This window comes from Blastomyces gilchristii (assembly GCF_000003855.2).
Source record: "Blastomyces gilchristii SLH14081 genomic scaffold supercont1.20, whole genome shotgun sequence".
Taxonomy (NCBI): Eukaryota; Fungi; Ascomycota; class Eurotiomycetes; order Onygenales; family Ajellomycetaceae; genus Blastomyces; species Blastomyces gilchristii.
Window position 1 is genome coordinate 1192478 of NW_003101663.1, and position 19795 is coordinate 1212272.

General features: G+C 45.8%; 6 protein-coding genes across 6 annotated transcripts; 4 read left to right on the top strand and 2 right to left on the bottom strand.

Moving 5' to 3' along the window:
- The first annotated feature begins 1444 nt into the window (after positions 1 to 1444).
- On the top strand, positions 1445 to 8189 carry BDBG_07818 (GPI-anchored cell surface glycoprotein). Its single transcript, XM_002621933.2, has 5 exons — positions 1445 to 1582; positions 1655 to 2086; positions 2301 to 2488; positions 2572 to 5844; positions 5908 to 8189. Exons 2-5 carry the CDS (start codon positions 2013 to 2015, stop codon positions 5955 to 5957), a joined length of 3585 nt encoding a protein of 1194 aa, XP_002621979.1. The 5' UTR covers positions 1445 to 1582; positions 1655 to 2012; the 3' UTR covers positions 5958 to 8189.
- On the bottom strand, positions 7458 to 9699 carry BDBG_07819 (tRNA pseudouridine55 synthase). Its single transcript, XM_002621934.2, has 2 exons — positions 9436 to 9699; positions 7458 to 9366 (listed from the first exon to the last, which is right to left on the bottom strand). The coding sequence occupies exons 1-2, from the start codon at positions 9512 to 9514 to the stop codon at positions 8096 to 8098; spliced, it is 1350 nt and encodes a 449-aa protein (XP_002621980.2). The 5' UTR covers positions 9515 to 9699; the 3' UTR covers positions 7458 to 8095.
- BDBG_07820 (uncharacterized protein) lies at positions 9664 to 13180 on the top strand. Its single transcript, XM_031723272.1, has 5 exons — positions 9664 to 10111; positions 10185 to 10450; positions 10533 to 10691; positions 10769 to 11899; positions 11950 to 13180. The coding sequence occupies exons 1-4, from the start codon at positions 9907 to 9909 to the stop codon at positions 11888 to 11890; spliced, it is 1752 nt and encodes a 583-aa protein (XP_031580405.1). The 5' UTR covers positions 9664 to 9906; the 3' UTR covers positions 11891 to 11899; positions 11950 to 13180.
- BDBG_07821 (rRNA processing protein) lies at positions 12111 to 13998 on the bottom strand. Its single transcript, XM_031723273.1, has 3 exons — positions 13659 to 13998; positions 12954 to 13599; positions 12111 to 12858 (listed from the first exon to the last, which is right to left on the bottom strand). The coding sequence occupies exons 1-3, from the start codon at positions 13827 to 13829 to the stop codon at positions 12548 to 12550; spliced, it is 1128 nt and encodes a 375-aa protein (XP_031580406.1). The 5' UTR covers positions 13830 to 13998; the 3' UTR covers positions 12111 to 12547.
- BDBG_07822 (uncharacterized protein) lies at positions 13230 to 16943 on the top strand. Its single transcript, XM_031723274.1, has 3 exons — positions 13230 to 13695; positions 13800 to 15511; positions 15644 to 16943. Exon 2 carries the CDS (start codon positions 14271 to 14273, stop codon positions 14703 to 14705), a length of 435 nt encoding a protein of 144 aa, XP_031580407.1. The 5' UTR covers positions 13230 to 13695; positions 13800 to 14270; the 3' UTR covers positions 14706 to 15511; positions 15644 to 16943.
- Positions 16944 to 16959: 16 nt separating this feature from the next.
- On the top strand, positions 16960 to 19771 carry BDBG_07823 (MFS transporter). The gene is made up of 7 exons (XM_002621938.2): positions 16960 to 17469; positions 17622 to 17980; positions 18133 to 18526; positions 18596 to 18691; positions 18772 to 18792; positions 18886 to 19155; positions 19281 to 19771. Exons 1-7 carry the CDS (start codon positions 17366 to 17368, stop codon positions 19444 to 19446), a joined length of 1410 nt encoding a protein of 469 aa, XP_002621984.1. The 5' UTR covers positions 16960 to 17365; the 3' UTR covers positions 19447 to 19771.
- The last annotated feature ends 24 nt before the right edge of the window (positions 19772 to 19795 follow it).

A 19795-nucleotide genomic window follows, 5' to 3' on the forward strand; every position in this document is an offset into this window, starting at 1 on the left:
ATTTTATCTTTCTACTGTGAATACTTCTAGTAGTTAACAGTACATATCACGCCAAGCTGCAAACACCTGAATAATCACCTGCGAGTACTTATTCTTACATTTATTCAGATAACTCAAAAAATGAGAATTTAAATAGATTAGATGCAGACATTGCTTATACTGAAGATAATATCAATTTTATCTCAGATTTCTGAAATCTAGACTGTGAATCTGAAGTCTTTGATACTGAACTATTTATAATAGTGAAAGCTTTCAAACTCATTGAAATAAAATCTTATAAAAGAGAAAATTGTTTAAAAGAGATATAAATATTCTCTGATAGTTAAGCTACTTTAAAAAGACTTAGAAATAGTCAGATTTATAATAATTAAATGAATCTTGAACTGATCTTAAACTCTGTTTTGAAAATTCAAAAGAGAAGAATATCAAAGCTGATAATTTATCTGCACTGAGTTTCTACTTATATAAATATTCATGATAATGAATTGACTGATTCAGCTGTAAAAAAGAGTACAGAATTAAGCAGATCTATTCAAAAAATTATATTCTAATCTTTTATAAAGAGAAAAATAAAAGAATCTTATTTAGATAAGTGAAATGAAAGCTGGCAGAAATAAAAGAAGAGTATATATTATTCAAGATTTGAAATAAAACTCAAGTGAAAATCTTGTTTAATTAAATATAAAAAGAAAATATTCTCATCTATAATACAGCTGAAACTAGAACATAGCTATTTCAAATCTTATATATAAAGATTTGATAATAGATTTGACTCAATAGAATGCTCATTCTGCAATATAAATAAGAATTCTGAGTATATTGTAATACACTGTGTATTATACAATAGTCTCAGAGTCAGATTGAAAGAGAAGTATGATCTAAATCAATTAAATATGAGATTCTTATTCTCAACTGAGACAGGAATTAAATACTTAATAGACTTTCTATCAGAAACTCAAGCAGCTATAAGAAAATAACTAAATTCAGAATTATCTGAATATGAAGAGGAGGAAATCAACCAGATATAGTCTGTTAAAACAGCTATATACTATCTTTTAATAATTTATTTTTTTTTATTTTTTTTTTATTTTTTTATTACAGTCTTTCTTTACTTTATCTTTTTCTTTTAATTTCTTTCTGTCTATCTATTTAATGTGTCTATCTTTAAGACTGTGTTCTCTTTTCCTTTGTCATGATATTGTCAAATGATTTCAAAGTATCAGAAGATGTTAAAACACTGTAATTTATAAACAGTTTTTGTATTCTGAGCTGGAATTTTCTGATTTTATATATCTGAAATTGATGAATGTATAATAGTTAACTTTACAGATATAGGAAGAACCCTGAGAACTAAAAGTTCTCAGATAGATATTATAGTCTCTGACTGCATACATCTATAATTGAAGAATAATAATAATAATAACTTATAAGTTAATTAAAATACTTTTACTTTATTACTAACACTACTTAAATTATAATACATAACAACTTGAAAAATGTATAAGTAATATATGCTATAATAAGTATTTTAAAGGAGCAACTAAGCAGAATGTTTGCATCTAGAAAAGTGGGTTCAAAGTTAGCATTACAATCAACTGCTTTGGCACCATGTTCAAGTGCATGCCCTGTATCTCCATTCTGAGACACTAGTCAGTCATTAGTCCCTTGTTTCAAGTCTCTCCTTTCTTCCTTTCTTTGCGTTCTTTGCTCTCTTGTGAAATTTTCCCCTATCCCTTCGCTAGGCCCTGCCAGGGTCCGTGGTTTTCGCCCTCCCACCGGCCAGATCAAGACTTGTGCTACTTGTCGACCCGGTTAGTGTGCACGCTGCTCCCGTCCAGTCAGTCCCTTTTCTCTCGAGACATTGCTTGACTCCGCCAACTCTCCTGCTCCCGCTCGTTTTGCGTCTTCCTCTCGCTCTTCGCTCTGCTATTGCTAGTGCTGCAGTTACTGCTCCCATATCGCTTTCTGCGTTCCCTCCATAGGGCCTTGTCCTTTCCAATGCAGCTCCCGTCATGTCTCTCAATGGGTTAGATGATCCCGCTGTCATCGAGTCCTACCAGTCTGCCCTCGCTGAAGCTGGTGGATGGTGAGTTCAATCTCCTATTTTCTTCGTTTGCTTGCTCGACTCTGGGGGTCCGATTACCGTTCTCATCCTCTCTGTTCGTCCCTCGAGAGCTGGGATCCAATTCGGTCGTATTTGTGCATGGGTTATATTCATCATCCTGCAACACTCATTGTTAAATAACCCTGCGCTTCGGGAATGATTTGCGCTAATTATACCTTTGCCTTTTTCTTTTTAGGTTTCTGGTCAAATATGTCAGTCGGGATACTGTCGCCCTCCTTGCCCGTGGATCGGGGGGAGTGACCGAGATCAGAATCACCATCGATGGCTACGAGGAAACCTCTCCTCTCTACGGCTTTCTACAGTATCGCAGGAGGAAAATAATATTGAAATATGTCCCCGAGGGAATTTCAAGGTTGATTCAAGGTACTATCCCTCTTAGAAACCGAGGTTTGTTTTCTTTATAATTCCGATGATCAAGAATCTAAAGATCACGGCGTCTCCTACAGCTCGAATCACGGTTCAATTCCAATCGATACTGGACAAGTTCTCCCCCCATGATACTGTCTTCTCCCTAGCCCTCTCGTCGGAGTTGACAGAGAGTGCACTCTCCTCCGCCTGCCTGCTCCATACTGCGTCCAGTTCCATGACATCGTCGTCAAGCTCCCTTCGTCGTCGCAGATTGGGTGAAATTACTGAGGATGCTGAGGAATGTGCGAGCCCTCGTGAAGAAACATATGGGCAGTTCGACAACGGTTATGGAAATCGAAGGGAAAGCGTTTTCAGTGGGACGTCGGATGCAACCGCTGTACCCAGTCACCACCAGCGGGGTCAAGGATCGGTCGATACTTCCGGAACGGATCTCTCAAGGCCTCCACAATCTGACCGTTCCGAATCCACAGCTGAGAAATCTTTACCCGCTGTGCCCCGAAATCGCACCGAGAGCCAGTCAAGTGGCCATGCGCAGAGGCATTTCCTAGACTCCCTTGATCGCTCTCCTACTGATTCGCGCAAATCTTCTCAGTCCACTAGACCATCACTGAGAGATTTGGATTCAATAAGCATGTATCGCCCAAAGGTTAAGTTAGGGCCCCGGCCCTCAATGGACCCAAGTGGGCGACCACGGACCGCAGGATCGATAGGGAGATCTAGCGATACTCGCCCAGTAGCCTCACTACCTGCAGGTGTACGAACGTCAGCCCGAAAGAACAGTCCCTCCGGGGGGCGTCCCAAATCCCAACCTGACATCCCGGTCCCACGTCTTCCACCATCAATGGCTCCGCCTGTACCCCACTTATTAATTCCACCTCCCCCGCTTAACCTTGGCCCAATGTCCAGACATTCTCCGGGTTCCCCCAGATCAGTAATGAGCGTGCCAAGCTCACTCTCCATAACACCCGAAAAACAGAGATTAATGCGGGCGCTGGAATTACGAAAAAGGCAAATGGAGAAACGTGTGGAGGAGACTGAAAAGAAAAATGATGAGCTTAGTAGTGAATCGAAGCAAGTAGTGAAGAAATTGGAGGTTGAGGGAAACAAAGAAAATATTGAGATTGTCCAAATGGAAGTGGCTGCGAAACCACAACAGACTGAAGTTGCCTCATTTGAATCGGATGCGTTGGCTCCACTACAACTCACTCCCAGATCCCAAGAGCCGCAACACCCGCCGTCTATATATCCTGTTCAGGAACAGAAACAGACACCCCCGTCGCCGGATCCTTCGAATCCAGACTCAGCTGTAGATGTCTGCACAGTGGAACCCAAAAACATTGAATCCGCATCTTCCTCCACATCTGTTAAGAGTATTGTGTCGTCGGAAGTAGAGGAACAACATTCCTCCCCAACGATCTCCGTTACCAGTCCAGACGCCTCAAAACACGGTGAGGAAGATGAGGCTTGTGAGGCGTCGGAACCTAGTCAGGCTAATCCACAAATTGTGGAGACCGATACCACAATTGACACACAACAACAAACACAGAATAATGACGCGAGTGAATCAACACAAGATACCCAGCCATCGGATTCTCCAACAGATGATCTTATAGTCTCTATAATTGAAGTCCCATCTGGCGTCTCTTCCCCGAATGCCACTCCCAGAGCAATCCCAAGAGATTGTCAAGCTGCGCCGCCTCAAACAGCAGAAATGACACCTACAGACATACCCCAGGAACCTTTACAATCTAACAACATCCCTGTAGCATCGCCCATCTCGCAGAAGCTCATAGAATGTCTCCCCGTGGAATCAATATCCGCCGCTGGTGATAGTGATGTGCCCAAATCAGGCAAATCCTCTTCTGAGACAGAGCCATCTGAAGCTAACAATCTCAAGAGCAAGCACAAAGGGCCCGTGGACCCTATCCATATTGTAACGCAATTCGATCAATCGGACGAAGACAATCTCTTGTCCGATGATTCTTTTATGGAGGAATTGGGAAGTGCTACATTTCAAGAAGCCAAGCCCATCGCAGTCCCGAAGACCCCGACTGCGTTCGCCAAAAATGGAGATTTGGACCCAGCCGCGGATTGGAAGAAATCTAGAGTATTCTCTAACCCGCCTAATGCAAGAAATACTGGACCCGATGTGCAAGCACTCCCAATTGGCAGATCTCCTTCTGGATCTTTTCTCGAAAGCCAAAAAGCAGTCCCTGTACTTGTTGCTAAAAAAGTGAACGTCTCCTCCGGAATCTCAAAACGAATCAAGGCCTTGGAAATGTTTTCCAGCCGCGAAGGCCCAACACCTACGGTGCCGCAGCCTCCCCCGCCAACAAGTGCGGCGTCATCCCCTTTTGAAAAATTCCGCAAACGGGCCTCTATGTCACAGACTAGCCTACCCCCTGCTTCCACGCTCAGAAGCAAGTCTCCTTCCTATTCCCCATCACCTTCACCTTCAGAAAGGCGTGCTTTATCTCCCAATCCTTCAAAACGGGCCGACAGCCAAACAACAAACACCCAGTCCCGAGGAAAGTCGAATTCAGTCTCTGTGACAGCCCGCATCATTCGGGATCCAGCTGCTCCACCCAATGAACCTCCAGCTAACCCTTCGGAACCCACCGTCCTTAATCTGCAGCGCAGCCCCATTATTGTTGAGAGCGATACCCCCCAATTATCTCCTCGTCCTTCCACTTCAGCGGCAACCCGTCCAGAGAAACGCAGTCTATCTACTTCTTCTAGCACTGGGTCAGGGCGCTTATCTACCTCCCAAGGTATCCCTCGCTCCGATTCTACGCCGAGCAAGATCTCCGCCTCATCTCGGTCTAGACATGAAGCACATGGTCCACATCCCTCACCTGACGTATCGCACAGTCCCCTGAACCGTGTTGATGAGTCAAAGGAAGAGAAGAGGGAGTCTAGAAAATCGCGCATTATTCGCCGCATGTCATCTATCACTTCAAATTCTCGACGGGGTCTAATAAATGCTCTAAGCCCGACCTTGAAAGAGGAAGAATCACAGCTGGCCTCTTTAAACGATGAAAGCAGTACCCCTGAGCCTCCTCAGATGGTTGATATTGGCGAGGTCAACGTGCAATTTCCCGACACTCTTCTGTGGAAACGGAGGTTCATGCGCATCGATGACCAAGGCTATCTTATTCTCACTCCTGGTACCATCGACGGGACTGCTCGAAATCTCGTCAAGAGATACCATCTTTCAGAATTCCGGCCCCCATTTTTGCCGGATCAAGATAGGCAGGAACTCCCAAACAGCATCGTGCTTGATTTCCTGGACGGGAGCACCTTACAGTGTGCATGCGAGTCAAGACAGGGACAAAGTGGTATCCTTCAAGGTAAAACTTCTCTCATTTCATTCTCTTCCTAGGAGCTTTGCATGCTGACGGACTTTTATACAGTACTTCTAGAAGCCCACCGGGCTTACGAGCACGTTTTCCCTCAGCAATAATCGAGATGATCGCCCACTGAGCTGAAATTAGACAACACTCGCGCATCCTCTCATAGCACCTAATTTCCCCTGCCGGTATCCCACAGCTACCTAGAAACAACATCCTTCGATTTATTTCGTTTGTAGAGGCGACTTTCTCTCGCATTCCATACACCAACCTCGAACAGTCGTTTTAAAACTCTTTCTTTTATCCTTTATTTTCATTTGTTTCTATTTGGGTGACAAAACATTGCCTAGGAAAGATCTACTTGTTTCTCTTTCTCTCTCTTTCTCTTCTGTAATATTTCATGATTTCTACGATATTATGATATTTCATTTTGGCCTTTCAACAACCACCACGCCGCCTGGTCAACCCCTCCCGATAAGTTGACCTACCGATAATGCGTAATATTTAGTCTCCTTCTCTAATTGCGCCCACCAGCACTGTCAACTCGCGAGACCCGGAGCCTCGTTCCCTGGGGTAGATAGTCTGCCACTTGTGGAGGACGATATTTGTTGCCAAGGAATAAGCCTAATCAGCACTCCCCTTTCACCAGAACCCGGTGGACATGCGCTTGGATTGTGCGAGTATTGGTCGACCATTGGCCGGAAAGAACAATATCATCTTCTTTGCTGTCGTTTCACGGACGACATCCTCACCGGAAGACTTCGCTGAATGGGCGAGATGAGCCATACGTTCTGTTGTATGGTTTCTGAGGGGCTACTAGCTCGTGCAGTCTTCGCTTTCTCGCACGGGGCATATAAAAAAATACTTCACCCTTCATATCTATCGTCGACAGTGGAATTTGTATTTTGGCGGAAGTAACGCTGGCCTCTTTCTCCTTTTCTATTTTTCTCTTTTGTCCCGTCATTTTCTTTTTTCCCCTATTTTTGCATCTTAATTGTGGTTGTTGGCATGTCGCAAATATATACCCCGCCCCTCCCCCACCCTGATTCTCTGAAAAGCATTTTCACACTGCCCTTATTCTCCTTCCTGTTGCCCTCCACCCCTTTTCTTTATTTACACGCATTATCAATCACTCGCTTTTGATATTTCCCTCTCCTTTCTTCATTACTTTTCTATCTAGGTACTCGCCTTCCTTTCTCGTCCTCCACTTCTTGCTTGTGTTGGTTTTTAATTATTATCCCTGTTCCATGTCTTGATTTCTCTCGCAGGAGTATCTAGTTTTTCCTCTTTCCCCTTGTTCTAGCCTCTTTCCATTCGAACCCCACACTACCCATTGTCGTTTTTTCCCCTTACCAACACTCTTTGGTTGTTTCCCGGTTCTAGCTGTGTCTCTTTTGTTTTGGTACCCTTCAATTCCAGATGTTCCACTATTTTATTTGCCTTCTTTGATAACTTTTCTTCACCTCTTTTGACGGATCCCTTTTCCCTCTTCCTTCTTTCTTCTTTCTCTTTGGTTTTCACTTCATGCCCACCTTTCCATCTCCTTTTTGCGTCGATTGATATAACCTCTTAGTTTTCGATTTTGCATTTCTCCCTTTTCGTTTTTCGTTCTCCATCGTTTCCATTTTTACCATTTTACAAACTTATTCTTCAATTTCTATTGTTATATTAGCTTCCCAGTCGCATATTCCACCACTTAACTGGTACTATCTAACAATACATCCCCCTCCATCTTTTTTCTTCTCCATAGCTGAACCCCTTACTTTCATTTCACCTTGGAAGCCATCGGCTAGTTACCATGCCCGCCATAGAATTCCCCCGTAGGAAGTGACCCATCCTGGGTTTTAGTACCCGGCTGCAAAGAGATGGAGATTTTAAATTTGGACGATATATTGTTTAATCTGTAAATTAGCGCAATTCTACGGTGGCCAGATTCGACATTTCTTCTCTACTCCGTTCTTCCTTCTCGGCATCTGATTTTAGAATGATAAAAAGAGATAATTGTTAACAATCGGGGGAAATATACTTATTCCACATCAGAAGAAGTGGGGAAAAGTTCACGCATATTTGTACATACAATGTCTATATCAACAGGAAGTAAAAATGGAGAAAGTTTTTACCAAGCCAGCGCTCCGAGACACCCCTAGATTATGAAGGGGGGTAAGGTCCCGGGAACGTAGTAAAAACCCTTGATAAAGCAAACAGTCATTCAATCACTTCGAGTTTCCTCTTCTACATCAACCACCTCTCTCTACCTCTCCTCCTCATTAGAACCCTCCTTCCTACCCTCGCTTGCGCCATTCCCCTTCTTCTCCCCATACCTCTCTCCATTCCTCTCCGCCCACTCATCCAAAAAGCCTTGTAACTTGGGGCCCCACACCTCCTCCCCCGCCTCCAAATCGCTATACTCCAACACCTTCTCCGGCTCGAGTGTGAAATCGCCTTGGCGCGTGCGCACCAGCAATGACATCATCGCGTTGCTGCCTAGGGCCAAACCGAGGTCGTGGGCGAGGGAGCGGACGTAGAAGCCGGATGAGACAGTCATGGTGAGCCTTACTGCGGGGGGTTGAGGAGGTGGTGTGGAAGTGGAAGTGGAAGTGGAAGCGGTCGAGGCGGCATTGGATGCAGTGGGGTCAGCGGCGGGCGAAGGGTCTCGGGTAATGGAGGCGTCGACGGTGTTATCGGTGGTGGGCTTTTGGCGTTTCGGTGACGGAGGTGTTTTTTCTTCTGCTTCTGGCGCTGGAGGTGTGGAGAGCTTTCTCTTGATACCTTGTGATTCCCCCTCTGGCTGTGCGGTGGTATTCTGCTGTGCTTGTCCTTCGGCAGTAGGAGGGGTGGGAGCAGACGTTGTCGTATCAGTAGTCGGGAGCGCAGATGATGTTGGGCTTTTAGACAACATCTTCTGCGCGACAGATTTCTCCGTGCTACTCGCCTCTTCCGTCGGCCAGGCATAATCATGCGTGCCACCTTCATACCAATCCAGGATCTCCAAATTCGTCACTTCAACAGGCCTCTTCAAAATTTCCACAGGTGGCTCAAGCCCCTCCCGCGCATACTCATACAATTTCTTCCCCTGTACCTTCAGCGCTGAAAATATCGACGGCCGCTGCATGATCTTGCCTCTGAAACCCTCCAGCGCCTTCTCCACCTTTTCGCGCGTAATATGCCCGTACGGCGCCCGACTCACCACCTTACCGACACGGTCGTACGTATCCGTCGCAGCGCCAAATAGTACCACAGTCTCGTATGACTTGGTGCACGCCAAGAAGTTATTCAGTTCCTTTGTGCCTTTGCCGACACCTGTGATTAGTACACCCGTCGCCATGGGGTCAAGGGTTCCCCCGTGCCCCAGTTTAACCTGTAGACGCTTGTCGCGCCATCTGCGGCCTTGGCGTTTGTTCCCTGCATGTCGCCGGCTGCGCTCAGTTTCGATCCATGGCTGGAAGAACTGAGAGGGAGTGAAGTGCTGTTGTAGGTTGCGGAGAACTTCGGCGGAGGATATGCCAGGGGGTTTATGAACGGCTGCATTTGAAGTAGGTGAGAGTTAGTCTAAAAGTTTCGTTCGAGCGGCAGAGAATATGCTCGACGAACCGAAAACGCCTTCTATATTTCGGTTGTGATTCATTATAGCTGAGAAACCTCTGGTGTGGAAGTGAAAGCGGATGGTCATGAAGGGGGAATTTTTGTTCGCGGCCGAAGGGGGGAAGAGGGAGGAAAAGGTGAAATTCTGAACGCGGGGTTGACGTCGGGATAATAGATTTCGCGGTCAAAGCTATTATAAATAGTAACTACTCATTGTGCAAAAAAAGGTGAAGATGAGAGAACAGGACCCTGAAGCGGGCGGAGAGAAATATTTTATAAGATCTGAAGCTGCGATTACATCAAAACGCGGGTGTATTTCAAATACCGTTCCGCTGCGAATCGTACCGTACTGTAAAATACCAGTATAGAAGCTGCTTGCTCTCTGCCGCATTACCTTCCCCGATCTATCCTCAACATGCGCGATATCCATCGACTTGATCTCATAGTTATACATCAAGGCATCATGATGTTTTTGGAGATATGACAACGCGAATCGAGAATGTCCTTGCTGCTAGAAACGCTTCCCTTAACGATGAGAATGACTGGGAGGAGTTTGCCCTGACGGACGTTAAGGTTCTTGTACCTGGCAAGACGCGATATGCGAACGTCTTGTCTGCTTCGGCAGACAATCCTGTCCGTGTCACAGGCCAGCTGGAAGTGGTAGAAAAAGAGCAGGAAGAGCTTGGTAGGAGAATAATACGTCTGTCGTCGAGTTCGCTTTGTGATGGTTGTCCTAACTCAGCCTTCCATTTCAACAGTTCTTGATGATTCCTATCGAAACAAACGAGTCCTCATTGATAATGTCACGCACTACGCCTACGGTCAGCATGACGATGGCGAGATCGGCTTATGGGTTGCGGGCGCGGCAGGCTGGTTCTCCATCGCGCCCGCCAGAGGATACAAACCGATGTTCAACGAGATGGTCGAAGCCATTGACCTCCTATATTTCCTTGCGGACCAGCACCAAAAGAGCAGGCGGCGGGGTAGAAAATGGAATCCAAAAGTAAATTATCTATTTGATGAGGTTCGTCTAGAAAATATCTTGGTTGACGACGTTGCGGGGTTGAATGGTGCAGAGCGCTTACTCTTCACCCCTCTCTCGATAGTACACGAAACATACCAATGGGGCGTGCGAGGATGCGGAGGACTCAGCGGAGGTGTTCTACAAGCACCATGAGTTCCTTATCAACCGAATGGTCCAGGGTAAGGAGAATGTGGATTGGGCTTCGACTCCCATTTATGCTCATCTACGGGAGTTGTATTTGGTATGACACCCTGTAACAGGTCTCTCCTTATGAAAATTGGCTTCGCAGAAAATTCCGAGATCTAACCTGGTTTCAAGGATGTATTCGAGCGGGCAGAGGCGGCTGCGAATGAAACCCAAGAAGAGGTTGAATCTGACGAAGAATCAGAGGTTTCTCCCGATGCCGTGGACGTGGGGAGAGCCCAGGCTGACACGATATTTGAGGTTGTTTTGGACATGAAAGAGTCGGGGCTACTCTCTAAACGGCGACTTAATGTTACGACTGTTGCGGAGACGCTTTTGAAACGATATGAAATGAGCTCTTTGGATTATGCTCTGGATTTGATTCGTGCGAGAGCTGGTTTGCTTACAGAGATGATGGACAACGCACAAACGGCGACTTTTGACTGGTCTTCAAAAGCCATATATCGACAGCTAAAAGAGCTAGAGAGTTCAGGATGCTTGAAAGGTATTAGCGACACCCCGCTACACCCCAGGGCACGAAGGGAGGGCGGTTCTTCGTCTCCCTTGGCGGAAGAAAGCGAAGATGATGATGAAATTCCTGTTCCGAAGGGGCGAAGGCGTAAGGTACGAAAATCCCTGCTCCGCCCGAAGATGAGCTCGGTTTCGGTCAAGGCGGCTGGTAAACGCAATCGACAAACAGAAATTGGGAATACAGATTCTGAGGATGAATTTAACGAGCCTCCGGAATCGGATGATACGCCTTCAAAGAGCCGCGGCCACCGCCTGGTTCATGACCCATTCTCGTCAAGGGTGAATGAAAGCACCCGCTCGATAGTTTCTGGATCAGACGTCGCTTCAGTAAGGAAAACACCGATGCAAGAGGTCTTCGAGGGCTTGATGACGGCCAGCCCAACCATCAATAACAACAGCGAAAACATAAATCAAGCGACAGAGCCCCCTGATCTCGCTGATTTACCTGCGGATACATGGATTTGTTCGGTCCAGGGATGCGGCAAAACTATATACAAAGCCAGTTCGAAACGGTCGAAAGAAGCTATTCTCGACCACTCCCTCGTCCATGCTGAAGACACTCAAGCCAAGCTGAACCTTGTATTCGCAGAACAGCGCCATAATGTCAACGCCTCTGTTAGCCATCTAGTCAGTCGCATTCGTGATTTCGGCTCCCATCAGGAATCAGCGGGAACATCTGATGAGGCTCCGTCCCTGCAGCGAACTCAGCACCCGGAGGTAGCGTAAAGGGTTAAGGTGCGTCATTTTCCATAAAGCCCAAATTAAATTAGCTAACTTCCTGGTAGATTGTTTACCTACCTTTTGTAGTAAAGGTGGCGAAGAATTTAGCCATGAAGACGCCTCACACCGTGTATGCGGAATAATATATCCCTGGGTAGGGAGTCATTACGATATCCATTCTCAACGTTTTCCACGTGGTGATTTTCACTTCAAAATACCCATTGTACAGTACATATATATATATATGATATATGTATTTTTATATTCCATCAGGCGATACCACATGGCATGATTCTGGAAGGCAACTTTTTTGGTGTTATTGGATCCCTATAACTTTAGTGATGAGTAACGAAGAATTTACGACCTATTAACAACTTTTAAGTGTGATCCAGCCTTGCCCTTCAAATTGACTGACATGGCTGCAAATGGAGGATTCTATAGGATAGCCCTTGGTGTTCTTGCAGTGTATAGGCAGATACATAACTTGCCCTGAATCCCTATTCCTTCATAACGAGGAAAGACTTAGCGACAGCTTTGATAAACAAATCAATTCTATAGAATTTAGGGCGGGAATATAAACCCATCCGCTCCCTAGCATACAGAAATGAAATGAGAAAATATCACAAACGTTTGCAATTATATGTGCTCCCGAATGCCGCACTCTCAAGTCCTCTTGAAGGTTGCCCTTCTGCTCTTCCCCGGCCTCTGCGCGCCTCCTTTTTTTTGTCCTTTCATCTTACCCACTGAAAACCCGCTCAAATCGCCGCTGGACATCGCATCTCCACTCTTCGCGAATCGCTTCTTGCCCCCAAACCCAAACTTCTGATCCTTCTTTTGTCGCTTGCTTTGAGCACCCGGACCGTTGCGGCCACCCTTATTGGCTCCACCCCGTGAATGGGATTTGCCTTCGTCTTCTAGGGTAACGTCGAAAAGGTCTGACTCTTCAGTGGGAGCCCCATCACTCGCTTTGCGTTCTGCAAGGAGAGTAAAGGTATATATGTTAGGTTTGCAAATTTTACAAAGAGAAATGTAGAGTAATACGATTGGACAGCAGAAGTTGAGAACTTACTCCGCTTCAGACTATTGATCTTATCCAGCGTCTCCCGCTTCTCTTTCTGTCTCTGTTGTAGCTTGGCAACCTGGACTTGTTTTCCGAACTTTTTAAGATCTCGCTGTCGTTTAGCTTCCGCGCTTGCCTTCTTCGCCGCAGCTTCGTCGAACAATTTCTTCTTCACTCGGCCCATATGCTCATCAGACTTGACCATTTCGGCAAAGTAATCTGTCGGTCGTGAAAAGGGTATCCCTTCCTTCTTCAATTGATCTCTCGCGGATTTCGCGGCGGAAACGCAAACAGTGTAGAAAGCCAATTCACGTGTAAGATCATCGTTGGGATCTGGGACATCGATGGGTTCTGTTGATGTAAGGCTGTTGTGTTCTGAGAATGGAGTCTGAGGCGTGAGAAACGAGATGCGCTTGAGCGAAGAGAGGATGGCGGCGGAATTGTTGATAGTGAGGCGTTGGTGCGGTATTACGTCTGTGGCATCTTCCTCTGAAAGCTCTGATAAGGGAATGTCCTCTTCCTCTTCATCCTCGTCCCCATGTTCATCTTGCTCTTCTTCCTGATCCGTCCGTCGCTCCTCTTTAGCTTGGCTCGTAGGAGTGGGTTTTTCGTCTTCTCTATCTCCGGTACCATTTTGCTTTAGAGAAGTGGGATCCTAACCAGTCAAATGTCAGTAGTGTAAAAGCGGCATTCAATGGTCTCCCGGACACATACAGTTTGTTTAGTTTCTTGCTCCTCATTATCATTCAGGGTATCTTTAGAATCTCCCGCCGGTGCTCTTTTTCTCCTCTCTGCAGCCTTCTGCAACTTTTTCTGTCGCTCTAACTCATAATTGCGTCCTTTATGGGCATCTAGCGCCGATAGCAACTTACTCTTTTTCACCATTGTGAATATGCGAAGGGTATAATGCCGAGAGCAAGAAACTGGTAAGATGGTACTTGGTGTATTTCTCTTTCAACGGGCGGCCAAAGCGAAATAAGCTTGGAGAATTTTTTGGGATAACGCCTGCCCATATGTGGCTAGCGGTTTGAGCATTCGGCTCCAACAACCTTGCCGTATATAGATTAGCGTTGAACAGCAGATATCTTATCAACACGTGACACAAAGTTGCACCTTTCCTAATTAGGGTATCCTACTTTCAGGCATCATCTTGCCTTGAGATTCTGTTTCGTCTCCATTTCACCGTCATTATTCATTTAGGTCTTAAGGTCCCCGCAGGTCCTGTAAATCACGAGGATTACCCAAAAGAATTCTCTGAAGCTGTTTAGTTCCTCCCAGGGCCACCAAGCCTCAACTTGCCCTGATGAATCAGACAATGGCCCAGCTATGCCCGATATACTACTCCTGGCCCCTGAGAAAACGTTGAACGGCCACATTTTGACCACGTCGGGCAGGAAACTGTGTTGTAAACACGGCTGCCAAGTTCATGTTGGTCACGTGGAAGATCTATCTCCTCTTCAGTCCTTAGCCTTTCCCCAAAAAGGTTCGGAACAATCCAACCATGAACTCTCTGCAACAGACAATTTGGGTACAGCATCGCCGCTCTCGGGGTTGGTCTTGTTTGCGCATGAAAATCCGATCGTGGCTGGATTTGCCGATGATGTGATGTCACTGGGAAACAGACCCTTCCCTCAATTTTACTTGATACCTTTGGGTCTGTGGTTACTTGAATCCCCCCCCCCTCCCACGGCCACTGTTCCAGATCTGCTGGGTGTACCAGATGCTCGTACCGTTCCCCGGCAGAAATGCAGTCCAACATAGGCAGATGCCAAGACGGAAATGGCGTCTACTTCTAGCATGAGGTATGGAACTGAGCTACCCCTCTATTTACAAGAGAACTGCAGATGTGCCCCGATTCCTGTCCCAATTACTATGTCATTAAAAAAGGCCAAATTACTCTTGACAGCAATTATGTCAAGAAACGACTCTTCGAATTCAAGGGACTCAAACCAAAACCCGATCGTCTGGTTCGGAAAAAGCCCAATGGACGGTTAGGAAAGCTGTGTTTCACTGCCGAGCACATCATTTCATCAATCGCCTAGCACGAACAACGCATGTCATCATGTCAACGGGGAATGCTGGCGCCCATCACATGATACGAGATCCCGTTGGAAGCCTTTCTTCAAGAGATATACGCAATTGGGTAGAGGAAGGAGCATACATGACACACATCGGTGTGCCTATCTCCTGTGCGGACGGATCTACTCTGTCGTAACTACCAAACACCGTTGGAACGCTCCATTGGAGCCCAAATTGGTCAAGAATATTACCCGTGAATCCCCATATAATCATATATATTGACTTCGGCCTTCTTGGCCATGTCTCAAAGAGACCTTTACTCCATTCAATATTGTTACTCGCCGCCTGCTGATAGAGCAGAAGTCAGACCATCATCAGTCTCGACACATCTTATGCTTGCTTTTTTATCACACATTGGGAGAGATTTGTGTTAATCGTACCTATTTTTCGCCAACATCCATAAAAATATGACACCCAATAAATTTCATCACAGCTCCGCCGCTCCTGGGGACATTCCGCCTTTGTAACCTGCACGGGTGATTGGCCAGGTGAGTCACTTGAAGAGGAAAAAAAAAAAAAAAAAAAAAAGAACTTTGGTTCCTTTGACTCGAGATTCCATGTGCTTTGATGGCAAACAGACTGAATAACGCTGACCAATTTTTGTGGTGGCCCTGGCACAGCTGCAAGAACCATATCACCCACCAATCTTGGGCCAATATTAATACCCATCAACCTGCGCGGAAAGATTGAGACTCCAGTCCTGGTGGCGACCAGAATAGACGCTCGCACGAATACTCTGCCCAACCATTATCGACATCTAGGCTTGGCTCGGACGGTTTACCTCATTAACTATCACTTGTAGTCTTTCGCTCCGATGGAAAAGAAATACCAGGATGACACTGGTGGGTGTACAAGTTTCCTCGACATTGCATGAATAAAGAAGAAGTCAACGAGGCGTGTCGCGCAACTACTTCTTCAAACAAATGAGAGACCTAGTCATTTGTGAAGCCTTCAATTCATAGTCCTCCTCATACTTATCCTCACCCGTTACCCTACCCGAACAACCATTACGACGGGGAGCTTAGCCTGAGGAGTCATCACGTTCCCAGATAATCCCTTTAAGCTATTATCATGGGGCAGGCATAATTGCTGGGATACATCACGATATAAGGACATGAACCTTTTCCCGGCCATGTCAAGGTAATGAAAGTGATAGACGTTAATCAAAGTCGCTAGGGTTTACTGTCGCGCATGGTAAACTATAGGAAGTGCTGATCGCGTTACAAATAATTTGATAAATGAAAGAGCTTATGTATCAAGACCCTAGTGATTGGGTACGCAATATATGACACAAACAATGACGCATATACCTGTTTGTGTTCCCAACATGACCCGAGGTTGAAACCTCTGGATTAGCAGGTCAAAAGAGAGACAGCGGCAGTGCGGTTGACTCGGATAGTGGCATATCTTGTGATTCCGCTGCCAATCAAGCTATTGCCGGGTTGATGGAAGTCACGTTTTGGGGAGACTTGGGCTTGTCATTAGCTGTTTGGAAGTTTTCGTACAGGTATTATCAGGCACTTGCTCTCGTGGAGGGGTGGGGAGGGGTGGGAACATGTGTTGAGCCTAGACAAAGCTCGATCAGTTTGCCGGCCCTCTAATTGGCTCTTTCTTTTTGTGATGTCTTTCATTTATACTCAGATCAAGGATGCGGTGCACAGCTCTATAATGCATATATGTCTATTGCGTGGAGCTTTGCTTTTGAGACTTGGACTCTAGTTCACGGGACATCAGCTTGAATGGCGGGGTCCCTGAGTCTTTTTCTCCTCAATCAGTGTCATGGCGAGTAAGGTATATCACACCTACCTATTGACCTCATCCCATGTATAATGAGCACAGTCTGCGCGTGTAGACGCACACATCCCGCTACAGGTTGAACTGGCAGGTACCCCAACCAGCATCTCTCGTTTTGTGTTTTTTTTTTTTTTTTTTTTTTTTTTTTTTTTTTTTTGTTGCACTCCCGAGAGAGGGAGAATAGGGTCTGACCGTCCGCAATTTTTTTCTTTTGTACCATCAATCCCTTGAGGTGGAAATTGTTTAAATGGAGCCTTCATTCTCTTGAATTCGCGGAACGTAAAGGATGGACCTTTTGTTTCGAGTGGACCGCAGTATTGTCTACCCCTTTTGGTGGAGGCTTCCAAAGGCAACTGTTCAATAACACCACAATCTCAAACGCACAAAGGCAGTAGTCAATCCTTCTCAAAAATCCCTCTTCACATTAAACTTCTTAAGAGAAGCCCATCCTCTTTTACGTCAACCATCCTAGTCTCCTCTCTTCAGTTTAGGACTCCTAACCTTCCCCCAATTTCCACTTCTCGTCTCAAGCACTCGTATTCCTCCAAATGGCTTATATCCGACCGGATCCACCCAATGGAGGAGTGAGAGCGTGGTCGGTTGTGGTAGGCTCGTTTCTCCTTCAAATGTCTTCTTTTGGATATCTCAATACGTACGTATCTGCTCCTTACCAAAATAATATTTGGGTTGCTGTTTGCCCTTTTTGGTAAAATCGACGCGGCAGCATCTCATTAATGAGCAATTTCACCGGAGCTGATAGCAGAGTTGATTTGCTGACTGCTTTCCTTATTGTGGATTTGCCAGCTGTGGAACTTTCCAATACTATTATCAGAGTATCATGTTGCCCAGCAAGAATTCATCCCAGCTTGCCTGGATCACAACGCTTCAAATCGCTTTCTTTTTCGCGTGCGGGCCAGCCGTGGGCAAACTTGTGGACGTGTACGGCTCTCGGCCTGTCATTGCTCCCTTTGCTGCCCTGGCGGTCATATCGCTTGGTATGCTGAGTCTCTGCACTCAGTACTACCAAGTGCTCCTAGCTCAAGGGGTTGCGTTTGGAATCGCAGTTTCTGGAACTTGCCTGCCAGCCATAGTTACGGTATCCCAGTGGTTCTCAACCAAAAGAGGATTGGCCGTCGGTGTTGCGAGCTGTGGAAGCAGCGTTGGTAAGACATTTTAGTTTATCACTGCCTTCTTGTTATTATTTGTCATGCTCAGCATAACCGCAGCGCACTAGACATGCAGAAAACATATCTTTCATTGGGTATTAGTGGAAGTACTTGCTTGTTCAGCCATTCATGCTAACAAAATTAATTAGGGGGTGTCATTTTCCCGATTATGGTTTCCAGACTGATTAAATCCCACGGCTTTGCGTCCGCTATCAGGTGGTCAATGGTTGTAGTTGGCATAACAATGCTGATTGGAATATTGCTATGCGACACTCCCTTTCCACCACTCTACAAATTGAAAAAGCTGCAAGGTGACGAAGAAGCCGGCCAACCCACCGATAGAAAGAACTCTCAGGATATAGAGCCAGGTGATGCTGAATCGGTTGGGAGCAAAGCCAAGGAGGCTGAATTGGATTCCCCTGTGCTCGAAGCTGCGATACCACCAATCAACGAAGAGGAAAATGCAAAAGGACTACTGAGTGGGCTGCTGCAACGGAAAGCACTTGGATGGGCGGGTTTTGTTTTAGGCACTTTCTTCTTCATGTGTGTGACAACTGGCCCCAAGATATGTACAACCATGATACTGACTCAAAATGTTCTGTTACTTCATAGGTGGTCATTCTTGGCGCCCTTTAACTACCTCCCTCTGATGTCGGTTGCCAGTGGAATGTCCCCAGATCTTGCACAGTACACTCTCACAGTAACCAAGTAAGTGACAATCTCAAGAACCTCTTGGAAGCGAAAGTAAATATGTAAGGCAATAAGTATGGCTAACTCTCGATTCCTAGTGCCGGTTCAATGTTTGGTCGGTGAGTGTGACACCTGGCCCCGTTCTTGATGATCTTCCTTGCTTTTACTCCTTATGTATGTTCGTTCCGTTTCTCTAACGAACGACAATTCAGCGTGGGCCTAGGAGCTGTATCCGACAAAATGGGCGCATTTAACGTCATGTGCATTGTCACCACCTTCACTGCTACAACAGTTTTAGGGTTTTGGTTGCCCCTCAGCTACAACCCCTCCACGGTTGGCATTTTTATGTTTGGGGGTATCTATGGTGTTGCTAGCGGCGGATTTATCAGCTTGATCGCGCCTTGCGTTGTATCTCTTGCCAACAGTCAGCTAGAGAACCTAGGCATTACGTTTGGGCTCGTGTGTATAGGCCTTGCCTTCGGGTATGTTGGCGCTCTTCTGCCCCTTCTCTCACTATCTTCAAGAGATTATGTGTTTTACCCATCCTTTTCAAGCAATCATAGATGGAAGCTAATCAAAAAATTTCTTTTGCGTTCTAAATATACAGAGCACTTGTCGGATTACCAGCAATGGCTGCCGTGAAAGACAGCGCAGCCTCTCACAGCTTCGAAGACCTAATTATCTTCACAGGAGTAGTATTGGCTGTCGGTTCAGTCTGCATGGTCGTTGCCCGCTACATGAAAGGCGGCATCAATTTCCGGACTAAAGTCTAATGAAAGGCGTAGCGAACTTCCTATTATTTGCCACGCGAATGCACATGTCCATGCCAACAAGGGAAGGGTCATAATAGTTTTCTTTTACACATTTCCTTGTTCATCAGGGTAACCCACTACTTTTTTAGTACAGCACGTTTAATATTTTAACGGTGGATTTGGCATAAAGTAGGAATTTCGAAGGAAACAAAGAATAACCAACAAGTGAGGAGGAAAACCTGAGGAGAGATAAAGCAAAAGCGAGAGAGAGAAGTAGTACGGTTTCACAGGTAGATAGAAAAAAAATAAAAGAAATCCCAGTTCCTAGATACACATTTTATTATTGCTTAGAAGTACATCAGAGAACAAT

Excerpts from the sequence above, each read along its gene's own strand:
- BDBG_07823 (XM_002621938.2), top strand. The coding sequence starts at position 17,366 with ATGGCTTATATCCGACCGGATCCACCCAATGGAGGAGTGAGAGCGTGG. Across the intron at positions 17,981-18,132 it reads GAGCTGTGGAAGCAGCGTTG|GGGGTGTCATTTTCCCGATT; the intron begins GTAAGACATTTT and ends AAAATTAATTAG. Across the intron at positions 18,527-18,595 it reads TTAGGCACTTTCTTCTTCAT|GTGGTCATTCTTGGCGCCCT; the intron begins GTGTGTGACAAC and ends GTTACTTCATAG.
- BDBG_07822 (XM_031723274.1), top strand. The coding sequence starts at position 14,271 with ATGCCCGATATACTACTCCTGGCCCCTGAGAAAACGTTGAACGGCCAC.
- BDBG_07820 (XM_031723272.1), top strand. The coding sequence starts at position 9,907 with ATGACAACGCGAATCGAGAATGTCCTTGCTGCTAGAAACGCTTCCCTT. Across the intron at positions 10,112-10,184 it reads AAAAGAGCAGGAAGAGCTTG|TTCTTGATGATTCCTATCGA; the intron begins GTAGGAGAATAA and ends CCATTTCAACAG. Across the intron at positions 10,692-10,768 it reads ATCTACGGGAGTTGTATTTG|GATGTATTCGAGCGGGCAGA; the intron begins GTATGACACCCT and ends CCTGGTTTCAAG.
- BDBG_07819 (XM_002621934.2), bottom strand. The coding sequence starts at position 9,514 with ATGACCATCCGCTTTCACTTCCACACCAGAGGTTTCTCAGCTATAATG. Across the intron at positions 9,367-9,435 it reads AAATATAGAAGGCGTTTTCG|CCGTTCATAAACCCCCTGGC; the intron begins GTTCGTCGAGCA and ends CTTCAAATGCAG.
- BDBG_07821 (XM_031723273.1), bottom strand. The coding sequence starts at position 13,829 with ATGGTGAAAAAGAGTAAGTTGCTATCGGCGCTAGATGCCCATAAAGGA. Across the intron at positions 13,600-13,658 it reads AGCAAGAAACTAAACAAACT|GATCCCACTTCTCTAAAGCA; the intron begins GTATGTGTCCGG and ends TTGACTGGTTAG. Across the intron at positions 12,859-12,953 it reads GATCAATAGTCTGAAGCGGA|AACGCAAAGCGAGTGATGGG; the intron begins GTAAGTTCTCAA and ends CTCTCCTTGCAG.
- BDBG_07818 (XM_002621933.2), top strand. The coding sequence starts at position 2,013 with ATGTCTCTCAATGGGTTAGATGATCCCGCTGTCATCGAGTCCTACCAG. Across the intron at positions 2,087-2,300 it reads CTCGCTGAAGCTGGTGGATG|GTTTCTGGTCAAATATGTCA; the intron begins GTGAGTTCAATC and ends TTTTCTTTTTAG. Across the intron at positions 5,845-5,907 it reads ACAAAGTGGTATCCTTCAAG|TACTTCTAGAAGCCCACCGG; the intron begins GTAAAACTTCTC and ends ACTTTTATACAG.